Source organism: Poromitra crassiceps, assembly GCF_964638095.1.
Source record: "Poromitra crassiceps genome assembly, chromosome: 2".
Taxonomy (NCBI): Eukaryota; Metazoa; Chordata; class Actinopteri; order Beryciformes; family Melamphaidae; genus Poromitra; species Poromitra crassiceps.
The window spans coordinates 46207800-46220726 of NC_139624.1; the positions used below are offsets into that span (position 1 = coordinate 46207800).

At 43.7% G+C, this 12927-nt stretch overlaps 1 protein-coding gene across 4 annotated transcripts in view; it reads left to right on the forward strand.

Moving 5' to 3' along the window:
* Positions 1-11826, forward strand: part of LOC310772427 (serine/threonine-protein phosphatase 6 regulatory subunit 2-like) — a 146514-nt gene extending 134688 nt beyond the window's left edge. For all 4 annotated transcript variants that reach the window (XM_083632237.1, XM_083632238.1, XM_083632239.1 and 1 more), the window contains 3 exons: positions 749-956; positions 3270-3374; positions 9667-11826. In XM_083632237.1, the coding sequence (XP_083488363.1) occupies positions 749-956; positions 3270-3374; positions 9667-9715 (362 nt within the window). In that variant the 3' untranslated portion in view covers positions 9716-11826. The remainder of the gene's footprint in view (positions 1-748; positions 957-3269; positions 3375-9666) is intronic.
* The last annotated feature ends 1101 nt before the right edge of the window (positions 11827-12927 follow it).

Here is a 12927-nt window from a genome sequence, read left to right on the forward strand (position 1 = left end):
TGCAAATACAATTAATATAAAAAAATAAATTCTAGTATATCCCACAGCTATCATGCATTTACTTTAATCGCCACGCACAGAAAACCTTGAACACTGAGTCCAATGCGTTTGATTATTATGTTCGTCGTTCTATTCGCAATATGAAACAAATAGGCCTAGTCCTCTCCTGTATACTCGACACAGGGCTCCATCAATGCTCACATTCACCTCGCCAAGCCAGCTGTGGTGCACTGTGGCCGGGTGCTGCAGCACCAAGGGAGCAGAGAGGGAGAGGCAGGTGAGCTCAGACTGGACTCCAGCCGAGCGGGACTCGGCCAATTGTTCCTCCGCGGCTTATTTTCGACTTGCATGTTTGACAAACTGTGAGCTTTGTGTCTGATTCACTGACGGTGAAAAATCTCCACACCGAGATGCTGGCATGTGTGTGGTGGCTGCAGCTCATCTGTCTCGCTCCTTTCGGGTGCACGCACGTCACGTGAAAAAAGGGATGGAGCCGACCGGCACACATAATTGGATATGTAGACTGACCCGCACAGGTCGCCGGTTGTGGCCAATCAGCTGAAAATCGGCCATTTTCGGTCACGTGCCCATCAATCGGTGCATCTCTACTATATTTTTTAGGATTTTAAAACATAGTTCAAAATAAATATCTTCTTTTAAACATTTTAAACATCTTTATCCACTCTGAAGGACTTTTACTCGTTTTGTTAACACATCTTTATTACACTCATCCTGTCTGTCCGTCCAGCGGTCAGTGTCTCCTCTGGTTCGTGGCCGGTGGGAGAAGGGAGGAAGGCGCCCCTTGTGGCCTCGGACAGCAGCTCCTCTGGGGGATCCGACAGCGAGGAGGACGACAAGACCGCCAGTGCTAGCTCCACCCCCGCCGCGGCCACACCCACAGCCGTCACCTCAGAAACGGCCAGTGCCCAAGGCAACAAGAAAGCTGACCTCAAAAGGTTTGACATGGCTGCGTCTTGACAAAACGCTTCTCCCTTGACCGGTCCACTCTGCAGTCACACATCAAAAGAGGGTCTGTGTATAAACATCTATATTTGAAACATAATGACCACATTGAGGTCATTATAGACTGGACCAGGACTTAAATTACTGGATTCATTCAGTTTTGCTTTTCTAAATAAAGTAAATCCTGGCAGCTTCTCTTGTACTCTGCAGAGAAATCTCCCTGAGATGTTTTTACAGTTCAAAAGGTAAAGTAGAACAACCTTGTAACTGGACAGAGCTGTGTGTGGTTATTTGTTACAGTAATATTCTTTATTTTTTCACTAGCAAGTAGTGTAACAAATCAATACTATTGTAGTTACCAAACAAAGTAAGTCATTACTTGTCTTATCAACCCCCCTAAATATTAGATTAAAATTAAAGTATGCTAAAAAAGAAAAATAAAGATTTCCCACCCTCATCTCCCGACGACTTTTCATCATCTGTTGACATAAGAACACATAAGCATTAGCATAGGTGAATGGTTCCCAAACTGGGGTACGCATACCCCTAGGGGTAAGTGGAGGTACTACAGGGGGTACTTGAGAGAAATGGGAAAATGGGAAAATGTCAGAATAATGAATAAATAAAACAGCTTGCACACTGCATGGGCTCCAGTGAAAAGATTTATTGCACCGTCGGTAACGTTTCGAGCAGCCTGCTCTTCATCAGACTCTGCTCGAAACGTTACCAACGGTGCAATAAATCTTTTCACTGGAGCCCATGCAGTGTGCGAGCTGTTTTATTTATTCACTGTTCCAGCCTCTCTCCAGCTCTGCACCTGCCCGATTCGAACTGGATGTGCGTGTTTTTTACTTTTCTCAAAATGTCAGAATAACCACGAAAATAAATAAAAAGTTAAAATAAATCTGCTCAGGTGGAATCCAATTGCAACTCTTTCACTCCATTTCTTATTTTATAATGTTATATTCTTCAAAGGGTGAGTTATCATTCAGTCATTGCATCATATGCTATAGTTTTCTCTTTCAGTTTTCTAAGCAGAATGTTGTAGTCGGGTAAAGGGGGTACTTGGATTCAGAAATCAGGGAAAGGGGGTACTGAAGTAGAGTAGAGTGCATGCACATCCAAAAGTCTATTTCAACAGGTGCTGGAAAAAATTAACAACTAGAAAAAGGAAAGGATAATCCGCCCACTGTTTTTGAAGCCCCCACGGTGAGTTTTTAATTACAAAGATACAACGTTTTGATCCTCACGGGTCTTCATCAGGCAGTAAAGGGGGTACTGAAGCCACAAACAGTTTGAGAACCTCTGACATAGATGATAAATGAAATGGCAAAAAACTTTACTTTCTCTGGGTGAAAGTTAGGGCTGTCAAAGAATATATTCGAATATAAAAATGAAAAGAATATTCGAATATGAAAAATTAATATTTGAAATTACATTATTATTATTATTATTATTATTATTTTACATTTAACCAGGTAAAAAAAAAACTGGCCAAGAGGGCAACATAAAAAACATACATTGTTTGGCTGGTTATTTAAAAACATTACAAAAGTGTAGGCTACTACTGTACTAGTACCGACTGAATAAATATGAAAAAATATATATACTGTATATATATATGTTGAAATAAATATACCCTAGTCCTTATATAATCTCTCTGGTTGTATTGGTTTGCCACTCTTTGGGCACGCTTTTTTTTGTTGTTGTATTTAGTATTAAAATATATTATAATAAATTTTTGGCCAATTTTGACAGCCCCTGTGAAAGTATCCCCAGTATGATCGAGCAAGCAAAGGTTGAGGGACATTTTGACTGCAATATTCAATTCCACTGATCTGTCAGATAGAAACACAGGAAATTCACATGAGTTATCCCTTTTTTCTTTTAATGCAAGTTGCCAGTTTTGGGGGTGTAACACAAAATAAATAGTGGAACGAAATTACAGCTGCCATGGGGGTAATGAGTAAAATGATATTCCTATGCTTCCATACCTTTTTGTTTTTGAGTGATGACTCCCAACATTGTAACTAACAAGTAATTCAATTAAATTTAAGATGTCACAATTTGTTACATCCACAAAAGCTGAATAATATAAGATAGTTTATTCTCCATAGGGACAATTTCTCTTGGCCCCGGCTACAGAACAGGATGGGATTCAGTGTCTTGCTCAGAGATGCTCACTGACAAGTCCAATTCCTCCATGTTCTTTACCTTCGGTCCTACCTACTGAGAGCTTAGCTATGTTGTTGTTGTAGACTAGTAAGAAGTGACTCTCACCCTCCATGTTTGTCTCTGTCCTGCAGCAAGGAGAGTCCAGTGTCTCTGGAGAAACTGTCTCTGTCGGACCCGCCTAAAGCCTCGGAGCAGCCGCCTGCTGGAGACGCAACCACAACACAGACTGATAGGAAGTAAGTGTCACCAGTGTGTGGAAGTCATGTGGTTCAGTCAGATTGAGAGCATGACTTGCATGTTTTTCCAAAGTAATGTATTTCAAATAGTTTGATTGTATATATTACAAACTGTCAGTCTCAGACACATCTGGACTAGCCGGGTAAAACCATCCTGATCACGTGAACTCACATTCTGTTTTGGTCCACGGGTCAGTCTGGACTTCCACCCGCCCCGGCCATTTCCACGAATCCCTAGTTGACACCGTAACCGGCAAAACGGTAATGGCATCCCCCGAAGCAACGAGCGGTAACGTTAACGTTAGTGGAGTAAATACAGCCATAAGTGCAGTCATTGCAGAAATAGACCAATAACAATTATACAAGAACAGGAGTATGCAGCAGCTGAGTTTCTCGGCGAAAAATATGTTTTCGCTGTTCTTTCGAGTGGATTTGGATTCTTCAGAGTAGATTGGGATTGTACTGTATTTGGCGTTGCTGATTGGTCGAAGGAGTTGTCTGTCAAGGAAAGTACTCCCGCCCACTGAAATCAATGTGAGCGGCTGTAAGTCCAGACTGATATGTAGAGCGAAACAGAATGTGAGGTCACGTGATCAGGATGTTTTTTTTTACCAGGCTACATGGCTACAACAGGATTGTGGAGTTTTTTACACCTGCGGATATACAAAATGTTTTGATTCCACCTGCGGATATACAAAATGTTTTGATTCCACCTGCGGATATACAAAATGTTTTGATTCCACCTGCGGATATACAAAATGTTTTGATTCCACCTGCGGATATACAAAATGTTTTGATTCCACCTGCGGATATACAAAATGTTTTGATTCCACCTGCGGATATACAAAATGTTTTGATTCCACCAGGAAAGAGTTTTTCCACAAGGATGTTTTAACACCTTCACTTTGCCCTTTTTTCTAATGATCTCTGCCTCGCAACATCTCTGCTTCTCATGTCTTTAACTTCATTGAATGTCGTCTTGTGGAATGAGTCTAAGCCTGCCCGAAATCTCTCTTTGGATGAATGAGTCTAAGCCTGCCCTAAATCTCTCTTTGGATGAATGAGTCTAAGCCTGCCCTAAATCTCTCTTTCTAAGCCTGCCCGAAATCTCTCTTTGGATGAATGAGTCTAAGCCTGCCCTAAATCTCTCTTTGGATGAATGAGTCTAAGCCTGCCCTAAATCTCTCTTTGGATGAATGAGTCTAAGCCTGCCCTAAATCTCTCTTTGGATGAATGAGTCTAAGCCTGCCCGAAATCTCTCTTTGGATGAATGAGCCTAAGCCTGCCCAAAATCTCTCTTTGGATGAATGAGCCTAAGCCTGCCCAAAATCTCTCTTTGGATGAATGAGTCTAAGCCTGCCCTAAATCTCTCTTTGGATGAATGAGTCTAAGCCTGCCCAAAATCTCTCTTTGGATGAATGAGTCTAAGCCTGCCCTAAATCTCTCTTTGGTTGAATGAGTCTAAGCCTGCCCAAAATCTCTCTTTGGATGAATGAGTCTAAGCCTGCCCAAAATCTCTCTTTGGTTGAATGAGTCTAAGCCTGCCCAAAATCTGTCTTTGGATGAATGAGTCTAAGCCTGCCCAAAATCTCTCTTTGAATGAATGAGTCTAAGCCTGCCTGAAATCTCTCTTTGGATCAATGAGTCTAAGCCTGCCCTAAATCTCTCTTTGGATGAATGAGCCTAAGCCTGCCCAAAATCTCTCTTTGGATGAATGAGTCTAAGCCTGCCCAAAATCTCTTTTTGGATGAATGAGTCGAAGCCTGCCCTAAATCTCTCTTTGGTTGAATGAGTCTAAGCCTGCCCGAAATCTCTCTTTGGATGAATGAGTCTGAGCCTGCCCAAAATCTCTCTTTGAATGAATGAGTCTAAGCCTGCCCTAAATCTCTCTTTGGATGAATGAGTCTGGGCCTGCTCTAAGTCTCTCTTTTGATGAATGAGTCGAAGCCTGCCCTAAATCTCTCTTTGGATGAATGAGTCTAAGCCTGCTCTAAATCTCCCTTTTGATGAATGAGTCTAAGCCTGCCCTAAATCTCTCTTTGGATGAATGAGTCTAAGCCTGCCCGAAATCTCTCTTTGGATGAATGAGTCTAAGCCTGCCCGAAATCTCTCTTTGGATGACTGAGTCTAAGCCTGCCCCAAATCTCTCTTTGAATGAGTCTAAGCCTGCCCTAAATCTCTCTTTGAATGAGTCTAAGCCTGCCTGTCCTATCACATGGGAATGCCAGTATTATGATTTCAGTCAGTCGACTGGACAGTAAAGTCATTCACTAGCAGACAGTGGTAAGCCAGGGATGAAACGGTCAGTGACAACAGTACAGTACAACAATCCTCTTTTGAATGGCTGTAACAAAGTAACATTGTAAAGAGTGTTGCTGCTCTGTCACCTGACTATAGTTCCTGTAGTAGAGTGATATGTTTCACATTTTATGTGTTTCACATAAATCACACAACAATCAAATTAAATAAGATTTCTCTTCACTACACCCAAACAATTTGCTCTAGAGAAAAGGAGCAGACCCCTCTGTACCCTAACATGTCATATGGCTCGTTTCCACCACATGGTACTGCATAGTACGGTTCGTCTCAACGTCTGCTTTACTCGTCTTGACCTGAAGTAGTGTCTCCTTTCACCCCAACTAAGTACTCGCTCAATCTCAAACTGGTCAATGCCGCATATCTGCCCTCCGCCCGCCGTTTGTAGCGTTAACATTTAATCCCTAAACAGAACCTTTAAACTGGTTATGAAATAATGGTGCCTCTATATGACCTACATGAGCAAATGATACCATCGGCTAGGAGATTGGATATTTCTTTGTTGTTTTTTTACATGCCTGCGTACCGCACCACATAGCGGAGGACGGGGGGTACGCTACAGGGAGAAGAGAAGCCGGCTGCCCTGCCAGTCACCAGGAAAACCCGCGGCTCCGGCCTAGCGGAACCGCAGACTTTTCTCTCTCAAAACAATTGAAAAAGGCTGAGCAAGGAGATCGATTTTATTTCACCAGAGCTGAAGGCAGCAAGGCAAAAGACTGCTGAAAATAACAGAGGAGAGTTTGGGAAATAACATTAAACACAAGAGAAGATAAGCGTCACTAAACTTGTATCCAGAGACAGAGTAAACACGATTCTGCCTCACCAATCAGTCGTCTGCAGTGTTTTCACGTCACTGTATGGTACCGGGTCCACAGCCCTGGAACCTCGACAGAGTGGTGGTACTCGAAAAAGTAAGACTCAACCCGGGTTGTCTCGACAGCCAGTTTTACTGTTTTACTGGAACGCGGTCAACTCGGGTGTGGTGTCACTCAACTGGGATATTCCTAGTTCCCAATACAAATGGAATGTGTCGAAAAGCTAGAATTGAAGTGTCATGATTGCAGGAACGACACATCTGGAAAAATGTCCTCAGATGAGCCGAGCCTTTCAGTACTCAAAGCCTGATAATCTTTTCAGATGTGTGTTCCTAGATATCTCCTCTCTCTGTCCCATTCCCCGTGTGTTCCTAAATATCCCCTCTCTCTGTCACATTCCCCATGTGTTCCTAAATGTCCCCTTTCTTGTCCCATTCCCCATGTGTTCCTAAATGTCCCCTCTCTCTGTCCCATTCCCCATGTGTTCCTAAATGTCCCCTCTCTCTGTCACATTCCCCATGTGTTCCTAAATGTCCCATCTCTCTGTCCCATTCCCCATGTGTTCCTAAATGTCCCATCTCTCTGTCCCATTCCCCATGTGTTCCTAAATGTCCCCTCTCTCTGTCACATTCCCCATGTGTTCCTAAATGTCCCATCTCTCTGTCCCATTCCCCATGTGTTCCTAAATGTCCCCTCTCTCTGTCACATTCCCCATGTGTTCCTAAATGTCCCATCTCTCTGTCCCATTCCCCATGTGTTCCTAAATGTCCCCTTTCTTGTCCCATTCCCCATGTGTTCCTAAATGTCCCCTCTCTCTGTCACATTCCCCATGTGTTCCTAAATGTCCCATCTCTCTGTCCCATTCCCCATGTGTTCCTAAATGTCCCCTCTCTCTGTCCCATTCCCCATGTGTTCCTAAATGTCCCCTCTCTTTGTCCAATTCCTCGTGTGTTGCTTTTGGGGAATTCCTTTATAACTGGGAACTGGTAATCTTACGGTTCAAAGGTCATGAGCTGGGATGGTGACGTCACCAGAGCTGGTATTTCCCATTCCAAACTCGCTGGGATGGTGACGTCACCAGAGCTGGTATTTCCCATTCCAAACTCGTAGGAGCCTCAGCAGCCTCGACCTAAAAAATCCCAGATGGCTGCTCCGCGCAACAACAGTACCGTAGTTATAATCGTAGTAAATGCTGTTTTGTTTGTCTCATTAAATCAGCTGTACACACAGCACTGCCTAACTTCTATATGTGTGGACATGAGGTTACTGCAGGGCTTGTATGCGCAAAATGCCGCAAAATGCCTTATCAACTGTTATTGCTAACAATGGCAAGGCTGGCTGGCGACTGGATCTGACCAAGAGCCGACTCGTTTAAACGGATGTGACGCAATTCCACCAGTGAGCTTCCCTGCTCCAGTTTTCTGCAAATGGAAACAAAATGGATGTGACATCATTTAGCCTCCACATCCCGTTATTTTGCAATAAAGGAACACACCATAAATATCCCCTCTCTCTGTCCCATTCCCAATGTGTTCCTAAATGTCCCCCCTCTCTGTCCCATTCCCTGTGTTCCTAAATATCCCCTCTCTCTGTCCCATTCCCAATGTGTTCCTAAATGTCCCCCCTCTCTGTCCCATTCCCTGTGTTCCTAAATGTCCCCTCTCTCTGTCCCATTCCCAATGTGTTCCTAAATGTCCCCCCTCTCTGTCCCATTCCCTGTGTTCCTAAATGTCCCCTCTCTCTGTCCCATTCCCAATGTGTTCCTAAATGTCCCCCCTCTCTGTCCCATTCCCTGTGTTCCTAAATGTCCCCTCTCTCTGTCCCATTCCCTGTGTTCCTAAATGTCCCCTCTCTCTGTCCCATTCCCCGTGTGTTCCTAAATATCCCCTCTCCCTGTCCCATTCTGTTTTCCTAAATATCCCCTCTCCCTGTCCCATTCCCTGTGTTCCTAAATGTCCCCTCTCTCTCTCCCAGTCCCCATGTTCCTAAATGTCCCCTCTCTCTGTCCCAGTCCCCGTGTTCCTAAATGTCCCCTCTCTGTCCCATTCCCTGTGTTTCTAAATGTCCCCTCTCTCTGTCCCATTCCCTGTGTTCCTAAATGTCCCCTCTCTGTCCCATTCCCTGTGTTTCTAAATGTCCCCTCTCTCTGTCCCATTCCCTGTGTTCCTAAATGTCCCCTCTCTCTGTCCCATTCCCTGGGTTCCTAAATGTCCCCTCTCCAGTCTCCATCCCATTCTGTGTTCCGAAATGTCCCCTCTCTCTGTCCCATTCCCTGTGTTCCTAAATATCCCCTCTCTCTGTCCCATTCCCTGTGTGTTCCTAAATATCCCCTCTGTCCGGCCCATTCCCTGTGTTCCTAAATGTCCCCTCTCTCTGTCCCATTCCCTGTGTGTTCATAAATATCCCCTCTGTCCGTCACATTCCCTGTGTTCCTAAATGTCCCCTCTCTCTGTCCCATTCCCTGTGTGTTCATAAATATCCCCTCTGTCCGTCCCATTCCCTGTGTTCCTAAATGTCCCCTCTCTCTGTCCCATTCCCTGTGTGTTCATAAATATCCCCTCTGTCCGTCCCATTCCCAATGTGTTCCTAAATGTCCCCCCTCTCTGTCCCATTCCCTGTGTTCCTAAATGTCCCCTCTCTCTCTCCCAGTCCCCGTGTTGCTAAATGTCCCCTCTCTCTGTCCCATTCCCTGTGTTCCTAAATGTCCCCTCTCTGTCCCAGTCCCCGTGTTCCTAAATGTCCCCTCTCTGTCCCAGTCCCCGTGTTCCTAAATGTCCCCTCTCTGTCCCATTCCCTGTGTTCCTAAATGTCCCCTCTCTGTCCCATTCCCTGTGTTCCTAAATGTCCCCTCTCTCTGTCCCATTCCCCATGTGTTCCTAAATGTCCCCTCTCTCTGTCCCATTCCCTGGGTTCCTAAATGTCCCCTCTCCAGTCTCCATCCCATTCTGTGTTCCGAAATGTCCCCTCTCTCTGTCCCATTCCCTGTGTTCCTAAATGTCCCCTCTCTCTGTCCCATTCCCTGTGTGTTCATAAATATCCCCTCTGTCCGTCCCATTCCCTGTTTGTTCCTAAATGTCCCCTCTCTCTGTTCCATTCCCCCTCCTGACCGAGAGGAAACGTTCCTAAATGTCCCCTCTCTCTGTCCCATTCCCTCCCGACAGAGAGGAAACGCCACCGCCCCAGGAGGTGTCGGTCAACGGGCCAGTTTGAGAGCGTCCAGCGGCAGAGAGCCAGCCTGGTCGGGTGCCACAGACTGTCAGCCTCCTCCAGAGTGACTCCCCCCCAAATAACCTCACTGCAACCCTACGGTGTTTTTACTGAATCACTCTGCCATGTTATTGGACCTGGACACTGCCAATCAACACCAATAATGAGGCGGCGGAACATGTAAAAAAACAAAAACAAAAAACATCATCAATCAACAAACAGAACGGAGTGTAGAGGAATCATCTTCAAAGCCTTTTTTCCGATGTTGCACATAATTACGTGCGGTTTTAATGTAGCAGCGATCTTTAAAACGACCGAATCCGAGGATTATAAACATCATTATTATTTTTTTATTTCCTGAAGGATTTGCTCTCCTACTCGTTCAAGCTGTTGGACCCCAAGTGTTAGGGATGTTACATCGCGGCCCCTATGCGGATAGCACAGGTTAACTTTTAATGGAAAAATGATGCCTCAACAATAAATACCTTCTTTTGTTTTTTGGGGGGATTTTTTCTTTTTTTCCCCTTCAAGCTTAAGAAAAGCACTTATGCAGCCATTTACTGTACATTATAGCACAATGTAAGTGTTTTACCCTCATCTCTGCTGGCCGTCTTATCTGTCCTCTCGCCCAGATCAAGGTTTTTACCAATTTTTCTTTTCTTTTTTTCGGTTGCTGTTGAAACATCTCTTACTCTCCTACATCACCAGGTTTCTGAATGTGTTGAAGTGCTTGAGGAGGGTCCGTCACAGAGGAGCGAGGGTCGATGAACAGAGCTCTATAGTATTACTGTCTTTTTGCTCATGTGCAATAATGTCAATTAGCCATTTTTTTTTATTTAAAATGAAATTCAACATATTTCTTTTTAAAAAGAATCAATTTAGCTTTGTTGGAGAACGACAAGACTCATTCGGTATAGTTATGGGCAAAAAAAAGATGATTTGGATATAATCTCAACTCGAGGTTTCTGATTTTTATTTTATTTTTTTGTCTTTGTTTCATGTTAGTGCATGTATAACCGGTTCTCTGTTGACCTAGCTAGTGAGCTAAGACCTTCTGATTGTATTGACCTTTAAGTTCTTATTGCTATCCCCCTTAAATCAACCAAACATTATCTACCTATATTCAAATATTATCTACATTTAAAAGTAATTTTACAAGCAATCTTGAGATTACTATTGTTGTCTGTTCCTTTTTTTTTTTTTTCTTTCTTTCTTTTCCACCGAGCACTTACTCACAGGGCAAGAGCTGCTGTTGCATCTGGTAAGAGTGACGCTGTGTTTATTTTATTTTATTTTATTTGATTGTTTTGTGAGCAGCAGGATTGGAAAAGAGCGTTTGGGTTTGGGTTCTGCAGAGCTCCAGGCCTCTCTGGTGTACTTACTTAAAATCATTTGACAGCTATCAGGTTCTACGATCATTGTTAAAAATTTGAAATTAAAAAAGTGTCTGGTTGACCACATTAATACCAAAAGCCTTCTTGCCAGTTCTGGTTGTCGTGTTTCCGCTCCTGCAAAGATCTGACCCACTGTTCAGTTTAATGAGAGAGGAACATTTGCTCTGATGTTCCTGTCCACAGGGCGGTCAGGGTCAGCAGTCCTGGAGCTGGTTGGGAATTGGACCAGGCAGGGTCTTCGTGCTCCCTCTAACAAATTAAGTCGGCAAAGTTTTCAAATGGCTGCAGTGGTTTTTTGAAGTATTTTATGATGAACCTTCAATGGTGGAAAAAGTACTCAAATCCTAGCCTGGTAATAACCACCCTGATAACGTGATCTCACATGCTGTTTTGCCCTACGTAACACTGGGTTCCTACGCAGTATGGAATTACTGTAGATTTTAGTTATTTCCAGTTCTGGATAAGTATGGAAAAAAGAAAGACAGTTTGAGAAAATACTTGTCATTCCAGACTACTGCCCCCTCTTCTGTTTTCTAAAATATAACATTCAGAATTTCACAGCCAAAATGTTCACTGCTCGGTATGAGAGCGCAGGCCAGAGAGAGCTTGGAGTGTAAAGCAAGGCAGGAAGTGACTGATTGCACACACCTACACTGAGCTACCTCAATGCCTGTACGTCACAAAACAGCTCTGCCCCAACTGCCTTCTAACTGTACCAAATCCTCCACCAATATCAGCTGCAATAATGCAACAGTATATAAAAATAATTATAATAAAATGCTGTGCATTGAACTTGTCTGGGTTTGGTGTTAATTGTAGACCTAGCAAAAAGGCAATTATTTGGAAACATAATAGCACACAGTCAGAATTGAACATGTATGTTAACGGTTGGATTTATAAACCATTTCTTTACGTAAACATCTAGCTATTACTGTATGCACTTGTTGATTAATTTTTTTTTATAAAAAGTTTTTAATGAAGTCGAGCAGGTAGGCTAATCAAACCAATAAGGAGAGCCTCTACAACTGAGATATGAATGATCTCCCAGTCTCCATTCCCCATCTCCCCACCCCACTTTGGAAGTTGTTCAAAGTCCAAGCTTTCACTGAGGCTCAAACCCAAAACCTCCAAACTGTGGTGTGGCCATAGGTGTCATTTACAATGGGGACATGTCCCCACCACTTTTCAACACTATGTGATGCCCTTTTGTACTCGGATGTCAAATATGGTCTGAAAGATCTACAGAGACGTCTGGAACTTTGAAATGGAAAATGTGCAGGAACCCTGGTATCAGTCTGGCTCTCCAGCGGCCCACAGCGATTTCAGTGGGCGGGAGACGGGAGTACTTGCCTTGACAGACGGACAACTCCTTTAGCCAATCACCATTGCCAAATCTACTCTGAAGAACAGCTTTTCCCACTCGGAAGAACAGCTTTTCCACCAGGAAACACCGTTGGTGCATACTCTTTGTTCTTGTTTAATTGTTGTGAGTCTATTTCTGCAATAACTGCACTTACAGCTGTTTACTCTACTAACATTAATGTTGCATTGGCAGACAGCATTACCGTTTTGGCAGTGACGGCCCTGATTGGCTGGTTACGTTGTCAACTATGGCGCAGGTCCCTGATTTGACCGTGCACTGTGTCATTTCTGGAAATCGCTGAGGGCGGCCTGGAGGCCAGACTGATCCACAAAACTAAACAATGTGAGGTCACGTGATCAAGATGGTTTTACCAAGCTACTCAAATCCTTTACTGCAAGTAAAAGTAACAATACCATAATGGAAAGATGTTCCATTTATTCAGAATTTTTTACTTAAAT